Source organism: Lissotriton helveticus, chromosome 11 (assembly GCF_964261635.1).
Source record: "Lissotriton helveticus chromosome 11, aLisHel1.1, whole genome shotgun sequence".
Classification (NCBI taxonomy): domain Eukaryota; kingdom Metazoa; phylum Chordata; class Amphibia; order Caudata; family Salamandridae; genus Lissotriton; species Lissotriton helveticus.
This window is the reverse complement of record NC_136072.1, coordinates 466,907,539-466,927,764: the sequence shown is the minus strand read 5'-3', so window position 1 is coordinate 466,927,764 and position 20,226 is coordinate 466,907,539. Positions and strand designations below refer to the sequence as shown.

At 44.8% G+C, this 20,226-nt stretch overlaps 1 protein-coding gene across 6 annotated transcripts in view; it reads right to left on the bottom strand.

Moving 5' to 3' along the window:
* DGKD (diacylglycerol kinase delta) overlaps positions 1-20,226 on the bottom strand; it is a 977,235-nt gene that overhangs the window by 362,628 nt on the left and 594,381 nt on the right. For all 6 annotated transcript variants that reach the window (XM_078666032.1, XM_078666033.1, XM_078666031.1 and 3 more), the window contains 3 exons: positions 19,184-19,312; positions 15,245-15,341; positions 13,320-13,430 (listed from right to left, as the gene is read on the bottom strand). In XM_078666032.1, coding sequence (XP_078522158.1) covers positions 13,320-13,430; positions 15,245-15,341; positions 19,184-19,312 — 337 coding nt within the window. The remainder of the gene's footprint in view (positions 1-13,319; positions 13,431-15,244; positions 15,342-19,183; positions 19,313-20,226) is intronic.

Below are 20,226 nucleotides of genomic sequence, written 5' to 3'. Positions count from 1 at the left end.
GTGGCTGTATAGTGAGTAAACCTGGCTGTAAGATAACTGCATCCAATGGCTTTAAAGGATCTTAAAAAATATCTTTTTGTGTACTGGCAGCCAGTGCAGAGTTTTCAAAGAGGTGGAGGCAGAGCTCAGTCTGGGAAATTTTAACACAAGTTTGGTTGCTGCATGTTGCACCAACTGAAGTTTGCAGATGATGTATTTTGAGACTCCAGCGTATAGACTATTACAGTAATCAAGCCGGGAGGTGACAGAAGCAAACACAACCTTTATCCTGGCAGCTAGAGGGAGAACATCGAAAAGCTTTCTCAGGGACTTGATTACGTTAAAACACATGCCAGCCACTGCCATTGTTTGTGGATGGAAAGAGAGAGCAGTGTCAATTTTTACACCCAGGTTTCATGCAACTTTTAATGTGGCAGGAGGCGAGGGCATGGAATTCGGCCACCACTAAGGTGTGAAAAAGGGCTGGATTTTCCAAATAGCAGGATCTCTGTTTTATCTTTGTTGTATTTTGGATGGTTTTGTTGCATCCATAAGATAACTCCTCTAAGGCAGTTTTTTAAGTTAAGTGCTGAGCCTAATGATCCTTTATCTAGCGAGAGGATCAACTGTGTATCATCAGCATAATATGTAGAAGCTATTCCAAAAGAGTTTATCAGGGATATTAAGGGGGCCATGTAGATATTAAAAATGACACAGCTGAGAGAAGGTCCCCGTGGAATTCCTGCTGTTAATGATTTTCTGTTGAAGTGAAAGGTTCCAAAGTAACAACTTGTCTCCGACTAGTTAAAAAAGATTGAGTCTTAGCCAGAGCTTTATGTGAAATGCCACAGTTCTGGATTCATCGAAGGAGTAAGGCTTGAGAGATGGTGTCAAATGCGGTGGAAAGATCAAGTAGGATTAATGCCGCGTTATTTCCAGAATCCAGGGTCAAGTTTATAGTGTCTGAGACTTCCAACAGAATGGATTCTGTGGAGTGTTTTGGGTAAAAGACGGATTGCCGGGGATGGAGAACATAGGAATTTTCCAGGATGGATGTTAATTGGCCATTCACGAGTTTCTCCAGCATTTTAGTTAGGGCAGGAAGCGGTGAGATGGGGCGTAGGTTGGACAGTGTGGTAGGGTCTGCTAAAGTATTTTTTTCAAAGGTTTCACAGTTGGCAGGTTACAGTCAGAGAGAACCTGAGCACTTTACAAAGGAGTGTTAATAATGTTATTAATAAGCGGTTTAACAATGTTGACAACTTTGTGAAGAATGGTTGGGGGGGTCACGGGCCATAAGGAGAACCCGATTTGGAGAAGAGGATAGCCGGTCATGACTGTGACAGTGTTATCTCTTGAAAGAATGGCAGGTTTAAGCTTCCTAACTTTGAGTGGGTATCTGGTAAAATCTCGACCGAAGAGGGTATAGTGGTTGAGAAGCCCTGTTGAATGGCCTCTATTTTCTCTTAACCACATTGGTGCTAAGGCAATTCCCGCTGGGTGCTGAAAAGCTTTCAAACCCATTGTTCATGACAAGGTCAGCTCGTCATTAGCACAGCTCCAGTGTGCCTCATGACGAGTTGACCTTGTCATGGGCATGGCAGGGGTTAAAAAAGAGGAAATCTGGTCACACAACATTTGTAACAGGGGATGTGTCTGTCTAATGCCTTGGGTTGTAGAAAGGATTTAGAAATTCTGACGATTGTTTTTGGGTCGAAGTGGGCATCTTCAATCTGCATGGTGAAATATGTTTTTTTTTGCTGCCTTGATCTGGGCGTGATGAGCTTTTTGCTCAGTTTTAAAGTGAGCCAGGTCCTTAGAGTTGTAGGTTTGCTGCTGAGTGTGTGTGTCCCTGTTTTTGTATATAGTACATAGCTGTCATGTTGTCCCTGCGGACTAGGATAGCTTTGCTTATGAGGTGAATTTGAAAGGCTCCGAGCGCTAGAAACACTGCTAGTAGTTCTAGGTGATTTATATGAAGACTTTTGTGCTTTGACTCCACAATCATTGGATTGTGTGATTGTGTAAGTGAGCACCCCAACCAGTGAGAGATTCGTCAGCTGTTAGCACTGTCCTTAGAACAGGGTCAATGAAGGGCCGCCTTTTGGATATATTTTGTGGGTTCCATCACTGCAGAGAGCAATGGGTGCGGCCATCTACCAACACTAGATCAGTCAATTGAACTTGCGACTGGGTCCACTGACTTGCTAAGCATTCTTGAAGGGGACACGTGAAGTCTTGCATGGGGAACAATCACGATGCAAGATGCCATCATTCCAAGCAGTTGCATGAAGACTCTTGCTGGTAATGATTGGTTGGGCTGAAACTGAGTGAGAAGATACTGAATACTGAGAATTCTGGCTGCTTTGGGAGAGGCTAGAGCTCTTTGACTGTCTATGGTGGCTCCCAGATAAGTCAGTGTGTTGGAAGGGTGCAAATGGGACTTCAACGCATTTACTGTAAACACTAGTTGGTGTAGGAAGTGGATTGTGGTTTGAGTCTGGTAAGTACTGGTTTTGATGAGCCAGTCGTCCAGGTATGGGAAGACGAGGATGTGCTGGCTTCTCAGATGAGCTACGACTACTGCCAGGCATTTGGTAAACACTCCGGGAGCAGTGGTGACTCCAAACAGTAGTACTTTGAATTGGTAATGTTGACCCGCTATCATAAATCTGAGATATTTGCGATGAGAGGGTGAATTGGAATGTAGACATATGCGTCTTTTAAATTTAGAGTAGACACAAAGTCCCCCTGCTATAGAAGTGGGTGCACTTGTTGAGGTGTCACCATGTAGAAATGTTCTGAAAGTATGTACTGGTTTAGTTCTCTGAGGTCCAGAATAGGTCTCAAGGAGCCGTCTTTTTTGGGTATTTGAAAATACAGGGAGTATACGCCTGACCTTTGATATTCTAACAGTACAGGCTCAATGGCTCCTTTTGGAAAAAGGGACTGGACTTCCTGTTTGAACAGGTTTACATTTTCTGGTGATATTTTGTGAGAACGTGGTGGAAGGTTTGGAGGATCGGTGGTAAGCTCTAGGCAATAACCATGTTGGATAATTCCTAACACCCACTTGTCTGTAGTTATGGATTGCCAAATGGGGAGGAATTGTAGAAGACATCCCCCGATAGGTGTTAAATGGTCGTGGGGGAAGGATAGGAAAGTCACTGCTTGTTAGGGGAACGGGAAGTACGTGGTGTGGAACCCTTGCTCCTACCTTTGCCATTATTGTCTCAGGATGTTGCCTTGGACCCCCACGTTAGAAGGAGCGACGAAAACAGCAATGATTTGAAGAAGACTGTAAGGCTCCCATTGATTTAGCTACTTGAGTGTCTTTCTTCATTTTATTTAAAGCCGGATGTACTTCGGGCCCGAAGAGATGCTTTTATCAAATGGAGTATTTAAGATGGATTGTTGGACTTCAGGTCTAAAGCCGGAAATCCTTAACCATGGTGCCTCCTGAGTAACACACTAGCGTTAATCTCTCAAGCTGTGGTGTCAGCAGCATCTGAAGCACATCTAATAGAGGAATTGTACTAAATCCTGAGCTTTAGCTTTGTGTTCATTTAAGAGATATTGGAGAAATTGCTCCATTTCGTCCCAGTGCGCTTTATCGTACTTGGCTAATACTGACGCGGGTATAGTGGACTGCGCACCGAGGGGAACCTGAAGAAAGGTTTAGAGCCAGAGCGCAGCAATACACGTCTGAACACGATAGCAGAAAAAAATTATCTAACAATGGAGTCCATGCACAATATCACCGAAAGGAGGAGTCACCTTACCTTGTGATTAGAAAGACTTCTTAGAAGAAAAACAACTTGCAAACATCCGGACCCAACACTAGATGGCAGGAGTATGCAAAGCATGTGATCTACAGCCCACATGCCTCGAACATTGTATTATGGATTGGTGTTTCCATGATTGCCATGTTTGATTTACTGGTAAATCCCTAGTAAAGTGCACTGAGAGTGCCAGGGAACGTGATCAAATGTGGCTAGAGGGCCTGCAGCACTGATTGTGCCACCCACACCAGCAGCCTTTCAAAGGGTTCTCAGACCTGCCACTGAAGTGTCTGCACGAAGTTTTTACTGCCATGTCGACTTGGCAAGTGCACCCACTGCCAAGCCCTAACCTTCCCTTTCATTACATGTGAGTCACCACTAAGGTAGGCCCAAGGTACCCTTATGGGCAGGGTGCAGTGTATGTAAAAGGTAGGACATGTTCTGGTGTGCGTGACACTTCTTGATAGTGAACTATAGAGTACTCAGTTTTTCACTGTTAAAATGCTATCTGCCCCATAGGAGAGAATGGGTAATACTTGGTAACATTATACAAGAATATCCTCCCATTGGGACAAGATAGAGAAATCGAGTTTAGTATGCCTGAACTCAGAATGTAGAAATGCATCTTTTAGTAAAGATGATTTTAATGCTCTGTTTGAAAACACTACTTTTAGAAAGGTATTTTCTTGCTTACCCATCCTGTATTCCTCTGCTGGGTTTGTGGATTGACCGTCTGGCATTGGAGTGACAGGGGCTGGGGATGTGCATTCTCTTCTGACAGCCACTGGGGTGGGTCGAGGTGTGTCCTGCCTTTCCTGAATGAATTAGGGCTGGGCCGCAATTAGAAAAGTGGGAGAAGATTTCCTTGTGCCTGAATGGGCCTGGTCTGCCCTGGACAATGCGGTCTCCACCTCTTGCCGGGAAGCTGGGCCAGAGAGGACCAAACTGGTTTGGACAGAGCACAGACACTCTCTGCCCAAAGGAACAAAGATATGCAGTATAAATTTTGGGGTCCAGACCCCAGAACTTGTCAAGAAGAAGAGCTGGAAGAACTGCCAGGAGGAGTACTGCCCCATTGTTGTGTTGCTGTTTTGCTGCGTTGGCTTGCAGTTGCTGCTTCTGACTTTGGTGGTGAAAGGACTGGACTTTCTTCACTGGTTGCTAAGTATCTCCAAGTGCTTGAAATAGAGCCTGCCTTCTGTTCATGAATTCTCAGGGACAGCAAAGACTTCACTCACCTCTGGGTACCGCCTCTGAAACCATGGGTTTCAGTTGCCATAGAGGGGGAAAGCGGCCAATACCGTCACCAACACCGTTGTGGACTCTGTGTCCTAGAGGCACTGCAGAGGGCACCGCCTCATTTCGCACCGCAACCCTGGTCTCACCAATAACAGCCGCTGTCACAGAGTCTCTGCTTGCACCAGGATCTGTGGGCATCGCACTCCGCATCGCCTCATTTCACTCCGCCACCCTGGTCTCACCGATGACGTTGCTGCCCTCGACACCCGTGACCAGACCGTGGTTTGGGGGAACCGCTCGGAAGTCACACGAAGCACCACCCCGTCCAACACCGCAGTCTGGGCCGACCTGAGCCAGTTCCTATCAACCGGCACTGTCGCTTGCACAGTGACCTGTCAGCACCGCAACGAGCACTGCCTCACTCAGCACGCAGGAATTGTCTAACCAAAGCCACTGGACGACCGCGCCGAGCCACACCGCGACTCGAGGGCACCACACGCCGCAATGCTACGCTGCGCTTTATATAGCAACCGCAACAGTTGCCACGACCGGCCCGCACCAGTGCACTCGGCCGGAACCAAAAGTACTGTTTACGAGTCTGCTGACATTAACGCTGGCCCGCACCAACGCGGTCGGCCAGAACTGTTGGATTCTGTTGTTTTCAGCACCGCTGTAGCCCCGGACAGAGCAGCAGGCTTCAAGGAACTGCATCCTAAAGTAATTCCTGCAAAGTGAATATTTTTGATTACTGTATGTTCGTCTTTTATTGTTTTGGTCTTGTTTGCACAGATAAATATTGGTTATTTTTCTAAAACGGGTGTGGTGTTTTCACTTTATTACTGTTGGTTATGTGCAAATGCTTTACACACTGCCTCTGAGATAAGCCTGACTGCTCGTGCCAAGCTACCAAGGGGTTATTTCAGTAGTGTATCCCCCTTATCCTGACTAGAAGGAAAGGGACCCTACTTCGACAAAGGTACTAACCATTGCCTACCAGAGACCCCCATTTCTAAAACTAAGTCAGCAGCTGTGTTCATAATCCAGCTGTTAAAGGAAGAGAGGTCATCAATTAAGTTCCCTATTGGGCTTGGAGTGGAGGTAGCAAGGCGGTAGGGTAAGTTGGGGATCAGTCACCATCTTGCCCCGTTTCCGAAGAATGTGTAGACACATATTTGTGGTGGTAATGGAGGTATTATCAGAGTTAATTGGGATAAGGGATCAAGTGGTCGTCTGATCAGGACTGCTGGATGAGAACTGCTACTGCTAGGTTCGGATAAATAGAACAGATCCAGTCCAAGGTGTGACCTGCGGTATGTGTAGGGGATTTTATGAACTGATTGAGAACAATGATGTTTCAAGTGTCGATAAGATTCAATACATCCGATTTATTGTGCTGGTCTCAAGGTAATCATTGAAATTCCCAAGAACGGTAATATTTGCAAAACACAGTAAAAGATTTGTCAATGCTTCTCCCAGGGTAGCAAGAAAGGCTGATCAATGTGGCTGAGGGGTATACATTGAACCTGTGAGAGTTTGAGTAGGGCTGATTTTAAAGCAGAAGCCTACGCTTTCAGCTCCTTTCAAGGATTCAAGGTTAAAAGTAAGGCATTGTAATATATCACGGAAGATGATGGCCAGACCACCTCTGCACATATCATCCCTATCCTGCCTCAGGATGGTGTATCCAGTGGGAAGGGAAGAAACCATGTCAGGGCTGCACCATTCTTTAAGCCAAGATTCTGTAAGAAATAGAAAATCTAGCTGTAGTTCTTCAAGTAGATCATGGGCCTCCTGGACAGGTTTACTAAGGGAGCGTGCATTTATAAGCCCACTGGGTAGTGACTTATTTTGGGGGCTGTGGGCCAGAATGGTAACAAAGGACGGTTCTACTGACGTACCAAACTCACCTTTGCATCTTATACAGGATAAAGGGCCCTTAATACCGGATGGATCCCACACCTGGCCACAATGAGGGAGGGAATGTTTATAGGATTGTAGATATTTTGAAGAGAGGGAGTTAGCTGGAGTGTCATGGACGGGGGTAGGCGCTTCCTACAATCGGGCGCAGACAGGCTTCCCTTTGGCTGTGCGCAGCCACCCAGAAAAGCACATTTACAGGCTTCGAGCTCTAACAAGCTCTGGAAGCTTGCTGGCCATGGTGGCTGGGAGGGTATTGATGTGGTTTGAAGCCCCTTCCGTCACTGCAAAAGGGGCGTAAGGTGGACTGGGGATGGTGAGGGACCCAGAGAACCTGTCTGCAACCCTGGAGTCCTTAAAGCACTCTAGCGCCGAGTCCGGCTTCTCTTCGAAGACACAGGTACCATCCAAGGGTATGTCCATAAGAGATGCTTGGACATCCCCGGAAAAGCTAGTAGGTTTCAGCCAGCCATGGTGCTGAAGGGCCACCGACAAAGAAATCGCTCTGTCCAGCGAGCGTTTCCAGACCACGAATGGTGAATTTTGCTGCATCTCTCCCGTTAGCAATAGCCTAAGAGAGTATGGCTCAGGCCTCCTCTGAATCCATTGGCAGTACTTGCACAACCAAGTCTCAGATCGTGTGGCAATAACAGCCGAAGAGGCACGCAGTGTTCACTTACCGCAGTACTAAGCTGATGGAAGGGAACATTCTCTTTACCAAAGTTTTCCAGCCACTTCGATTCCCTTTCTGGTGGAGTGGAAAGGAACATGTCAAGGCTGATTTGGGAAGTGGAGGCTTGGACCTCCAAGCTATCTGGAGTGAGGTGCTGGGTGAGGAAACTGGGGAACCTTGGTGGCGGTGGGGAATCGTCCTGTGCACAAGAGCCCGTGTGCAGGGCCTGGACCAGACCCAGAGGAGGGATTCATTAAAGGAGAGCAAGGGTTCGGAAGCGGTAGTCCCCGGTTGAAGCACCTCCGTCAAAAGGTTAGTCTTGACTGCCATTAAGGGCAACTGAAGGTCCAAGACGTCCGCCACCCTATGCACCACCAATGTGAAAAAGGCACACTTCTCCGTAGCCATAGTAGGAGGGGAGACTAAGCTAGTGTCATGTGTGGTGTCTAACCCACTGGCATTTGTCGGATCCTCATATCAGGTGTCCTCGGTATCATCCAATGGGTGGGGATAATCATCAGAGTTGCCATATCCCTCCCATTCATACCGAGCCTGTCATAGACAAAATGGGGATGGCGTCGTCAATGGGCGCCAATGGCGCCGGTGGGATACCAAGAAGGTTTTAGTCTCACCGGTGCAGCGGCTCCGGATCCAGCACAACATCCATGGGGCCTGACTGGTGCTGAGGGCGTACCCACCGCTGGAAATCCAGTTGGGCCCCTTCCGAACCCATGGGGCCTGAAGGCGCTCTAGAGGGGTTGGGGCCCCCAAAAATGAGGTGCATGGCCTCACAGAAACTCATGTAGTGGGGGGGGTGCTTCGGGTAGGGGAAATCGGGGGAAGTGAGGAGCGACTCTGGTTGAGGCTCCGCTGAGGCCTTGGGTTTTGAGTGCCAACATCTCGTCCGAAGATTTGGACGAACGTGGAGAAGGCGAAGACCTCTTGAACAACTTCTTTTTGTCTGAATTACCGGATGATGACTTCGACTATGGAAATGACCGTCGGGTGCGCCTCTGCAAGCGGTCCCGGGACCTTCCATGCAACTGGGATCTTGATTGTGGCATGCTCGTCCAACAACAAGCATCAAGGAGCTTGAGGGTGCGCTCCCTCAGTTGTTATGTTATGTTAGCTGGTTGTAAAGTGCCTGGTTACTCCAATCTGGAGTGTCTCTCTGCTGAATTCCAATTGGCAGAACTGGTAGCAAACCTCCTTTATTTGTTAGAGGCTAAGACCCTTTCGGAAAAGCCACATTTTTAAGTGCTTCTGAATAAGAGCCTCTGAAGGCTCTAATCTGAGATGGGAGAGCAACCTGTTTCATTGTTTAGCTACAAGGAACCTAAAAGCGGTGCCTCCAGGATGCATTCTGGGAAATTTTGGGACACTGGACAGGCCTATTCCAACTGATCTCAGACAGCGGTTAGGGAGATAAGGTTGAATCAAAGGAAGGGGATAGCCAGGGCCTTTTCCATGGAGGATTGAAGCACATTTTTTTAAGAGAAATCCTCTCCTCAATGAGAAGCCATTGGAGTTTAGCCAAGGCTGGCCCAGTTGGGGCATGTGTAGGAATATTCAGCAGCACACGAGCTGCCGCCTTTTGTACTCTCTTGAGCATTTGAAGGCTCCTCTTAGAGGCCACCAGATAGAGAACATTACAGTTATCCAGACGTCATACCAAGATCGCCTGGACTTCCATTCTTTTTGCAGCAGAATCCAAGTGAAGACCCAGTATCTTTGGAGCATTTTCAAGGTACCAAAACAAGTACCTACAACAGTGGAGATTTGATCTACAAAAGATAAGGTGGAATCGAACCTGACTCCTAGGTTTTTCACTTTAGAATTCGGAGTAGGAAGAGAGCCTAAGTCATTCGGCGACCATGACGTTGACGAAATGGACGATTGTTTCTCTACCACCAAGATGTCGGTTTTGGTAGCATTTAGTCTCGGGCAGTTGTCTTTCATGCAATTGGCCAGCTCTAGTAGACAATGTTTGAAATTGTCCACTGCTTGGTCGTTAACCTGAGTTAGCGTAATAATTAATTGGGCATCATCGGCATAGGATACTGTTCGAACGCCCTGACCCTCAATAATTTCGGTCAGCGGTCACATATATAGGTTAAATAGGGGCCGACTCAGGGTAGAGCCCGGAGGCACTCCCTCCTGCATATAGCTAGTGTGTACATCATTTCTGGCACGGACAACACTGATGCAGAGCCAAACGACACCACCGACACACAGGGGAATTGCTTGAAAAGTTACAGCTCAGTCTAACTCCTGGGGATAATTCTAAGGTGAGGAATCTGCAACTAGAAGTCTCTATCAGACAGTGAACTTAATAGCAGGCTTGCTTTATAAAGTATTTTCTTTCCTCTAAATGTGTGATTCTTTTCAAATCAGAAAAGTGCAAATGCAAGTATGCAAAGAGTATAAATGTTTTGGCAAAATAGGCAATAACTGGTTGTGTGAACCTGTAGAGGTAAGATCCACTCTAGTCCCTAGCTGGAGGTGACTGCAGCTCTAAAATAAATAGTTGTGTCGATGATTTTAAATAGGGGCTTGTAGGAAACTGCCTCTATATATACTACACCAAAATGAGGTATAGTGTGTATAGAGTCCAGGTGACCCCAGAGATAGGCAGAGGTTAAAGTTAGTTAGAACTTTACTCTCTATTTGTGGCAGGGTGGTCGAGCAGTAAGGCAGTATCAAAGGACAGTGTTAAGCATTTGATGTACACAGTCAGTCAGCAAATGAATTCACACACTCAAGGACTGAACTCTAGACCAATTGTTTTTGTATAAAAAATATACAGTTTTATTTCTAGAACCAAGCAAGCCTGGCACAGGTAAGCATTAAATACTTTACAGTAATAAGTTGCTGAATGTAGAACAGTTTGAAAATGCAATAGAAGTTGTACTTTGTTTGATTTACAGGAGATGCAGTAGATTGCAATACTTAGCAAATACAGTACATTGAAATGAATAGGCTTTTTCAGTAATTTACAGCTAAGTTACTTTTTACGTTACTTTTCTAACTCAGTGCTAGATACCTAGACTCAGCACTGGGACATTTCCTGCAAACAGGTAAGTAAATACGTTTTGGTTATTCGTGTGATTGTTAAGGAATATTTTTACATTTCAAAACTCCACACTTAGAAACTTTTAGGAAGAAAATTGTCAATGTTATCCTATGGAGGAAAAACAGGTTATCGGTTCACAGGGGAGTTAAGGTTCTGCGGTTAGACTCAGGGGACTCCCAGGGTCAGTGATGCACTCTTGTTACAACCTCAGCTGCACTAGGGCGGCCGGGGGCAAAGTGTTGAGGCTCAATGTTATCCAATGGGGGATAGGGGGCCTCGGGTTGGTGGCTGCTCATGTGCAGGCCACTGGGTTGTGGGAGCAAAGCTCCTAGGGTTTAGGTCAGGGCACATGGGGAAACAAAGTAGCCAAAAAGGTGCACCCTCAGTGGCACTGAGGCGGCTGGGTGCAGAGTGCTGTTTCGACATCGGGCGCCCTGTTGTTTTCAATGGAGACCCTCCGGTTTGCAAAAGCACTGCAGGCAGAGAGACGAAGGACTTTTGGGTGAAACCACCACTTCGAGAGGTAAGTTGAGAAGTTATGGGTTGGTTAAGCACCGTTGATTTGGGCACACGAGGCCGTGGGGCGTCGGGTGCAGGGGTGCCGTTTTGGGTCGGATCTTCTTACCAGCTCCTGATCGCAGTTAGGGGGGCCTTCTGGATTTAGGCTGCATGCATCGGCTGGAGGCTTGAGGCAAGTCAGGGGTCGCCTGATCTCGGTTCAGGATCGCCGAGGTGACCTCCTCGTGGTGTTTTTCCACTCTAGCTCGGGCCTGGTTCGGCGGGTGCTGAGTAGGCTGGTTTTGCGGTTTCTGGCTGCTGCCAGAGGTTGCAATTTAACAAATCCGGTGTTCACGGGAGAAGCAGTCTTTGGAAGTGAAGGCAGGCAGGTCCTACGGGGTTTTCGAGGTTACTGACAGCAGGACACAGGGATTTCGCAGGAGCAGGTTCGTGGGGAGACGTGCTTGTAGGGCTGGGGCCAAGTCAGTGGGCGTCTTCCTCTTGTTAGCTGGCTGCACAGCTGTTCAGTCCTTCTTTTCTTCTTGTTGTTTCTGGATCTGAGAAAGCAAGGTTCAGGGTGCCCCCTAAATACCAGATTCAGGGTGCCCCCTAAATACCAGATTTAGGGGTGTTACAGGTAGGAAAAGGGCAGGGACCAATGGGTCCCTTCCCTGGGTCGGGTACACCCCATATTGTGCCACCTGGCAGTAGGATGGGGACAGGAACCTGTCCCTGGTTGGTTGGGTACCCCCGTCCTCAAGTTGGCGGGGACTCGGAGTTGTGCTTCACCTTGCCTTCCCCACCTGAGGGGTGGAGTTGGCAGAGGTGGGCACACCTCTCTCCCTCACTTGTTTTTCCTGCCGGTTCTCCCACCCAAAGTGGGGGGTAGAACCAGTGGGGACCAGTTGCTGAAAGCAACAAATGGTCTGGGGAGGCTCACAAATGTGGCATGCCTTTAAAGCTTCCCCTACGTGAACCCTGCCCATCCTGGGGGAGGAGGCATGGCACCTCGTCCCAGGATGTGCATTGTTTCAGCCCCCAGAGAGCAGCAGGCTCTCGACCCAGGGGTCCAGAAACATGTCTGATGGTGGCAGCTGAAAGCAGCCACTCAGTCTAAACACTAGTGGTGGGTTCGTTTTTAGAGGGCATCTCTGAGATGCCCTCTGTGTGCATTTTTCATTAAATCCCACACTGGCATCAGTGTGGGTTTAATGTGCTGAGAAGTTTGATACCAAACTTCTCAGTTTTCAGTGTAGCCATTATGGTGCAGGGGAGTTCGTAATGACAAGCTCCCTGCACCATTTACTCTTAATGGCATCACTGCACTTACAATGTCTATGAATGGACTTGGACACCGTAGGGGGCATGTACCTGTACCCTCACCACTGGCATAGGACAACCAGCTAGAGGGGTGACTGATCTATGCCAGGGCAGTGGATTGTAGGCATGGCACACAGAGATGTGTGCCATGTCAACTCTTCACTTCGTTCTGCACCAAAACACGCAGCCTGCAAAGGCAGTGTGTGTGTAAAGGTACATGGCCTCTAAGGGTGGCACAATAAGTGCTGCAGCCCTTCGAGGTCTTCCCTGGTAACAGTGCCCTAGGAACCTGTGGTACCATTTACCAGGGGCTGACCTGAGGCCAGAGATGCCAATTGGGTTAGTTTTGGGGAAAGAATACAGGCCCTAGGAACCTGCTTGGCAGGGACCCAGGGCACACCAAGAAAAAGTGCATCAGTAGTCTGGCATAAAGTGGGGGGGGGGGGGTTACGGTAACAGAAACCCACTTTTCTACAGGGCTATATTAATCCCTTGAGTGACAAGGAAGGGAGAAATATGTGCTAACACCATGTTAGTTGCACAAGGGGCAGATAAGAGTGGCAGACACTAATAAAAACAATTCCTGTGGTCTTGGCAAGTGGGTAAAATATTTTCACAGTAATTTAGACGTTAGAATTGCAACATTAAAATAACACAGATGTATGAATAGAGATTAAACAGCTGCAAAATAAGGTTCTCAAAAGTTGCTAATTTGTTTTAAGGATAACTGGGTTCCAAGGTTATTCATTAAAAAATATACTGCACTGGTAACACACTCACTTCATTTTAAGTTAAATATTTCCGTTGGGGATACTGTCTTTAATATACTGCACCATACCTGCACTTCTCAGGATGCTCATCACGCTTGTTGTTGAAGTCCAGAGAAATCTTTGCATCCAATCCAATTCCAAAGTAATTGTTCATGACACATTTTTCTGTATAACAGTCACTGCAAAAAGAAAGATATAAGTGCCTCTCCCCTTCAGAACCCAACATCTAAGCATAAACTGTGGCTTCATCGCTCACAAGTTCTGGTTACCCTTTCTACTCATGCCTTACCTCGATTCTCTCTCATACTATCATCTATTTTTTACTCTCCCCATCCTGCCTTTTCCTCTCCCTTCATTAGTCTATGGAATCTGAATAACTTTTCACATGGACTGTATTCCTTAAATTCTGCCATGCCTTAACAATAACTTGTTTGTATGCATCGCTTCATATCACTGCTTTGCTGTTTTAAACTATGTACTGAACAAGAACCGTAGTCATTTTACTAACCTTGTAAGAATGGAGGGCTGAGTTTACCTTTAGAATTCACAACTGAGACATGCAGCTTACTTCAGATGTCAGCAGTGACTATTGGATTGAATGAGCCATTTTGCTAGACTGTGTTGACCCGCCATCTCCCAGGTGCATCAGCCTTTTACTAATAATCTCATGGACGTTTTTTAGTCCATATGCTTTAGAAACCCCACTTTCTCTCAGGGGATCAATGTTCAACTTTCTCTTTCATGGGCTAAGACAATCTTATCACCCTCAGAATCAGGCTTATTTTCTCCATTCAACACTCAGGTATGTTGTTTCTCGTCTTCTGGAAACCAGCTACTTCTCTTTATTATTTCCACTGACACTATTATTTCTGTAACCTCCTCTAATGCTTCAATAATCTCAGATCAAATGTCCTTCCTAAAAGCTATTTACCCACTCTTTCTGCCCTACGTGGTCTGGCTTACTCTTTCTCACATACATCATGTTCTACTCTCTTTTCAGGAAACTTTAACCTCTCTTTCCCTTAAATATTCTTGTCTCACTACTCTCGTCAACAGGTTCGGCTCTTTACTTTCTGTACCAAGCTCGCTGGAGTTCCGGGCACCTATCAACGAGTTCAAGACTCTGCGTTCTCAATCTCCAATTAGTTTGGAAAATATGACAACAGGTAATAATCTCTTGGTCTACCTTTTTTGTCTCCACTGAGCTCTATAATAATTTCCCTCATCATCAGCTTTCTAATCCACACTCCTTCACACCATCTGGCTGCCACACACTCCCAAATGCTGAGGCTAATCCTTTTTTCTTTTAAGGATGTAGCCACTATGCAATCTTCAGCTTAGATTTCTCTACAATATATTGAGGCAATTAAACCTCATCTTAATCTTTTCCCTATAGTATTGGTGTAAAGCTCTGCCCTTTCTCAACATACTGCCTTACTTCTCTCATGTCCATGGACCACTCAATGGCTCCACCTTATCCGACCTCACCCATAGGTAACTTTTCTCCCTTTCTGCTTTAGATATTTAACTATACCACTGCCACTCCTCATAGTGCCCACCCAACTTTACTTTTTGCCTTCTCAACTTATTCCTATGCGCTTGGTCTGGTACTTAAGTACCTCCTTCCTCCAATGATATACATTACAACATAGTTATTCCCTGTTTGGTCTACTGTGTAGCTTTGGGATGCAAAGACACTAGAATGATGTCAAATGTTGCACTCCACAAATAGTATTTGGTGAATGGCACACACAGTATACATCACTTAGGCTGTCTGTATTACAAATATACAATTACCTGCATCAGGTATCAGTGTTATGAGGGGCTGGGACCCACTTTCACTGTAGGGCCTACAGAGACCAGCGTTAAGTCCCCAAGCTAAGCATGACAGATGTGCTAGATCCACCACATTTAGTTTGTTCTCTTATTTGCTTGTTAGCCCCTTAAAGGCAGTTATACTTACACTACCAAAACCTGCACCTCAAATACTCACAGATTTTCTGGTTCTGAGATGCAAGGGTCAGCGCTGATAAGCAATCGACTGATGAGGTTACTTCCTGGAAGGGAGCCAGACATTCCAGGCCGGATATCTATCGGGAACAAGCACGAGATTGGGGTTACAGGGAAAACCAACTCACAGCATGAATTACTTTTACCTTGAGTCTTGGACAACTCCTACTGTCAGGAGGCCATGGACTATTTCTGATTTCAAGATGGAGATGAGGATGCTGTGTATTTTGTCTGTGCAGGAACTAAGGTTTGAAAACATAAAACTGGATGGTTTTTTGAAGTGTTGTACCTTGGTTAAACCGCCGGCACTTGTGGCTAATTATGAGAAATGAAACTTGCAGTGGACCAATTCACAGAGAAGATTAACTGGTGGTGAGCTGAGGAAAAAAAATACCTCATCCTGAATAAAGAGGAGTGTCCGGAAACTAGGGAGTTTGTTGCATCGTTGTTCCAGGAGGCACTCTTAACCTCCTTTTTCTACAGATACATGGAACAATCACAAACTCCTGACTGTGTGTATAGATATAAACTGTGCATATTTTCAGGTCCTGAACAAGAGTAGGTTTATGAAGACCCAGTTCTGTACACCACTTTGCCATGCATATAGTGCTGCTGTCATTTCCTCTTGTGGCGCTCTAAAGGGAGTCTTTGTTGCAGCTATTTAGATTAAAAGAAAAGTCTGGGTTTTTTCCAGAAGATGACAGCTTTGTTAAAATGTTACTGACTGTTTTTGCAGTCAGTGACAATTTAGTGGTATTGCTGTTGCAGAAAAATAGCTATATGAAAACACAACAGTTGATGGACAGAATTCAGAAGAATGTCATACATTCACCCCAGTACAGAGATCTGGGCCTAAATCCATCGTTTTTTTTTGCTCACCATGCCATTCCAGTTTGAACCTAGCCATATGCAAATCAGTCTTGACCCTGTACCCCATGGGAACAGGCCAGCCCGAACTGCCAAGCAATACTAGGACCGGTTTCGGGCTTTCAACCCCCAGCCAGGATAGCTTGAAAATAGCTATATGATCCAGACCTTTGCTACATAATTACATTACTTGACAGACTCGGCAACCTTCAGGAAATATACAGAAATTGTGTCATTCTAGCTTCCTTAACAGAATAATTAATGCTGCGTCTTTGTTCTTACAGGGAGGCTCATACAAAGAAGGGGACTCATACATGCAAGGGAATGTTAACATTATCTTAAAACGTCACTGCCAGAAGAACATGAGAAGTCTACTTGTTGAAGGGTTGATTATTGATGTATGGTTGAAACACTATATAACCATATTTTAGTTTGTATAAAAAACTGAGAATAATTTTGGATATTTTTATGAACATAAGAGTAACTTCTATTGCTTTATATGTGTAGATGAACTGGAATAATTCAGTATTATGCATGGCTGGAAAATATGTTTTTCTTTATGTCGGGGAAAAAAAGTTTTATATTTGTATTCCTACAAGTAATGATTCTTTGAAATAAAAAAATATATAAATGCTAAATCTAAAAATATTTCTTGCAGGGTGAGCATCATCACGCACAGTCAGGTTACACAATAGATACTTTAGGCACTGAGGTGTACTGCCTTAACAAATATCTGCCATTTAGGCCCAGCTAGCTTCTGTAAGAGAATAATAATGAACAGTGTGTCCTTTGTTCTTGTAGGGAGGGTATTGATATTGACACAGAATCCAACCACAATGGCAAATGATTTCCCAACTAATAATGCTTGTACAATGAGCTATACAGATTTTGTGTGTTTTAAAAAAGAGACCAGAGAAATGTCATCCAACTAACTAGCTAACTCTGAAATGATACTAAAGCATAGTCTTATCTTTGTTAATACACAAGAACATTTTGTCACTAAGGCACTGCACTGTCATACCATGCCATAAATTTGAACATACACACATTTATTAAAGTAAAAACTTTAGATTGATCCTCTGAATCCATGGGGCACTGGGTTAAACACGCCAACCACTAGTCCTTCTACTGTTCAAAGTTTGTTTTAGAGGATTAGCCTTTCTCTTTGAGCCACCTTTGGCCCAAAATCTCAAATTATCAATTGAAATAAGCTTGCAGTGTGTTAGACACGGTGTAAATCAGAGTTCATTACATTGCCTTCAGGCAGTTCAAAATCAAGTCACAGGCAGTATCAACAAAATGCGAAGCCAGATGCTGTCCATGAAGCTGATCTTTCACAATGTTATTCTGGCTCCCATTTAAAGCTTTGACAAGATTTTAGCTACTTCCCAATACTGTTTATAGGTCTGCTGTAGAAAGCCTCAAATATAGACTTCATTAAACACAGTGTACTCCAAGATCCTTCGATAAATGCATACTCACTTTGCGTAAATCTATGGGCAGTTGCTGCACCAGTATTAAACAACAATATTATTAAAGACTTTGGGCCAGATGTAGGTGGCCAGATAGCGAGCGCTAAAGCTGAAATTCGCAATGTAGGCGAGTTTAAACCTATTAGCAAAATAAGGAAGCGCAAAATTGCGATTCCTTATTTTGCTCTTGCATTTAAGGAATCGCAGCTTGCGATTCCTTAAATGCAATTTAAGTAGCACAAAAGAAGTGCCTCTTTAGCCTTAAGGAATCGCTAATTACCACCAACTTCAAGTTGGTGGTAATTAGCGATTTCCTTTAAAAAAGCACTTTTTAAAGTGCCACATGGCACACATTCATGCCCTTAGGGCATGTATGTGCGCCACATGTGCACACATGCATATTTCAGGGGTGCAACAGGGTGTCCTTTTGACACCCTTGAAAAAGTGCCCGCTATTTGCGAATCACTAATCGCAAATGGAGAATATCTTCCCATTTGATTCCTATGGGCCCATATGAATGAATGGGTAGGTATTCCTTATTAGCGAATCTCAATTTGCGATTCGTTATTAACGAATAGTAAGGATTCGCTAATATTTTAGCGATTCCTACCTACATTAAATTTTGTGAGTCTTTAATAGCGAAAATCAGTAAAATTCGCTATTAAGGATTCTCAAATTTGATTTTACTTACATCTGGCTCCTAATGTTTATAACCTGAGGCCAACTTTATACATTAACTTTTTAATGCTACTTGGGAAAGACAGCAGGAAAAAAAAAAGTACACCCTTGAATAGAATAATGCCCAATTACAAACTGCTCCAACATTTCAAAGGTATTGTTCCCCAGCTTCTCAAAGAATTAAGTCGAATTTTATCTAAACCTCTTGGATAAATGCATACTTGTCCGCCGAACATCAGAAGAGTAAGAGCAAAAAAAAGGCCCTTTCTTACCATGCAGGATGTGTATGGAAATGTCTGTATGAATGTGTACATTGTATTCTTCATACAATCTCTCCTCTGTTAAGATCTTCTTGGTGTTTAGTACTCTGGACGTGTAACTTCAGTCCCTTTATCTGGGCTCTTCTCAGTTCTTTAATAATCTCTAATTGGAATTCACAATTTACAAATCTGGTTGGGCATGAAATCTTTTCTTGGTAATACATCGTCTTTTACCCTGGTATTCAGTAAGTGTATCTAGCTTGCAGTCTTTACATATTTCGTTTTGGGACAGGTTAGACACAGTTAATAGGGGTATTGATAAAATTCTATCTAAGTGCCCAGCCTGCAATATACAGTATCTTACAAGACTAAAACAGTGCTAAGAAAAGAGAAGCACAGGCAGCAGCCTGATCAATTGCGCAACAATATTGCTTGGTGGGAGAAGAGGGCAGTTAGTAAATGGCTGAGATGAGCATACACAGCAATCTGAAGAGAGGGACACGGGCAGCAACATGAGGAGAGCAGCACAAGTAATGCTCTTGGCAGAGGAGCAGATCCCCTTTTCCAGATTGAAATTATGTGGACTGAACCTCAGAAATGTCTGGGGGGAGAAGATAGGGAAGAAACTCTGGAAAATGTACTTACGTGGGCAGAGGATTTTCGTGTTTAGCATTGGTAGGTTGTCCCGGTATCCTGTCTCTGCAGGAAGGGATGCAGAGCTCCCCCGAGTCAGATTTCCTTTATTGATTAACCTCTCACATTGCAATTTAGTACCTGTAAAATACAGCACGTAAGACAGGCGTGATTGAAAGAAAGCAACACAGACCTGGGGTCTCATGCACAAACGTTTGAAATTGTGAGTTCCTAATTGCGAATCCATGTGAATTGCAATAAAAAAATCGGAATTTCAAATCTATTAAACTATTTAGAGTTTCATTTGCGATTCCCAGTGGGCCTCAAATAGATCTACCTCAATAATATTCATGAGGTAGGTAGCAATTTGCAACCCATTGGGAATTGCTAAAAACACAGAGATGGTGGCCTGCTGGGGACAGCAGACCACCATGTCTGTGTTTTCTTTGAAGTACAGCAACTTTTATTTGTTCAATGCAGCCCATTTTCCTTCAAGGTAAAAGGGATGCATATCAAAAAGAAAAAAGAAAATTCAGTTTAATTTTTTAAGAGCAGACAGTGGTCCAAGGGACTACTACCTGCCCTTAAGAAACGTTTACGCATGCATTCACAAAGGGGAACGGGGTACACCAAATTGTATGTGGTGGGAAAAAGTGACTGTTTTGTGACCGCATTTCAGTCACAAAACATTCATACATCCCCTGCCAGTTACTATTAGGAAGGGACGTCCTAAACTCGCTCCCTCCTAATACTGAATCGAAAACCTATTTTGCGATTTGTTAATAGGTTACCGAATCGCAAAATAGGATTTGTACATTGAAAAAGGCTTATTCGCGGTCGTAAACCGCCCCATTCTGCGAATCAGGCCTTTCAATAGCTCAAAAAAGCTATGTACATGTGGCCCCTGATGCTCTAGGGTTTTCCAGGTAATGCCCTGCGTTGACAATGAAGGACTGTTGAGTCCAAAATAATCCAGAAACACTACGTATATGGGTGATTCATCAATATGTTACTCAAGCAGGAGCCTCAGAAATATAAGGGCTGTGTCAGTAAAT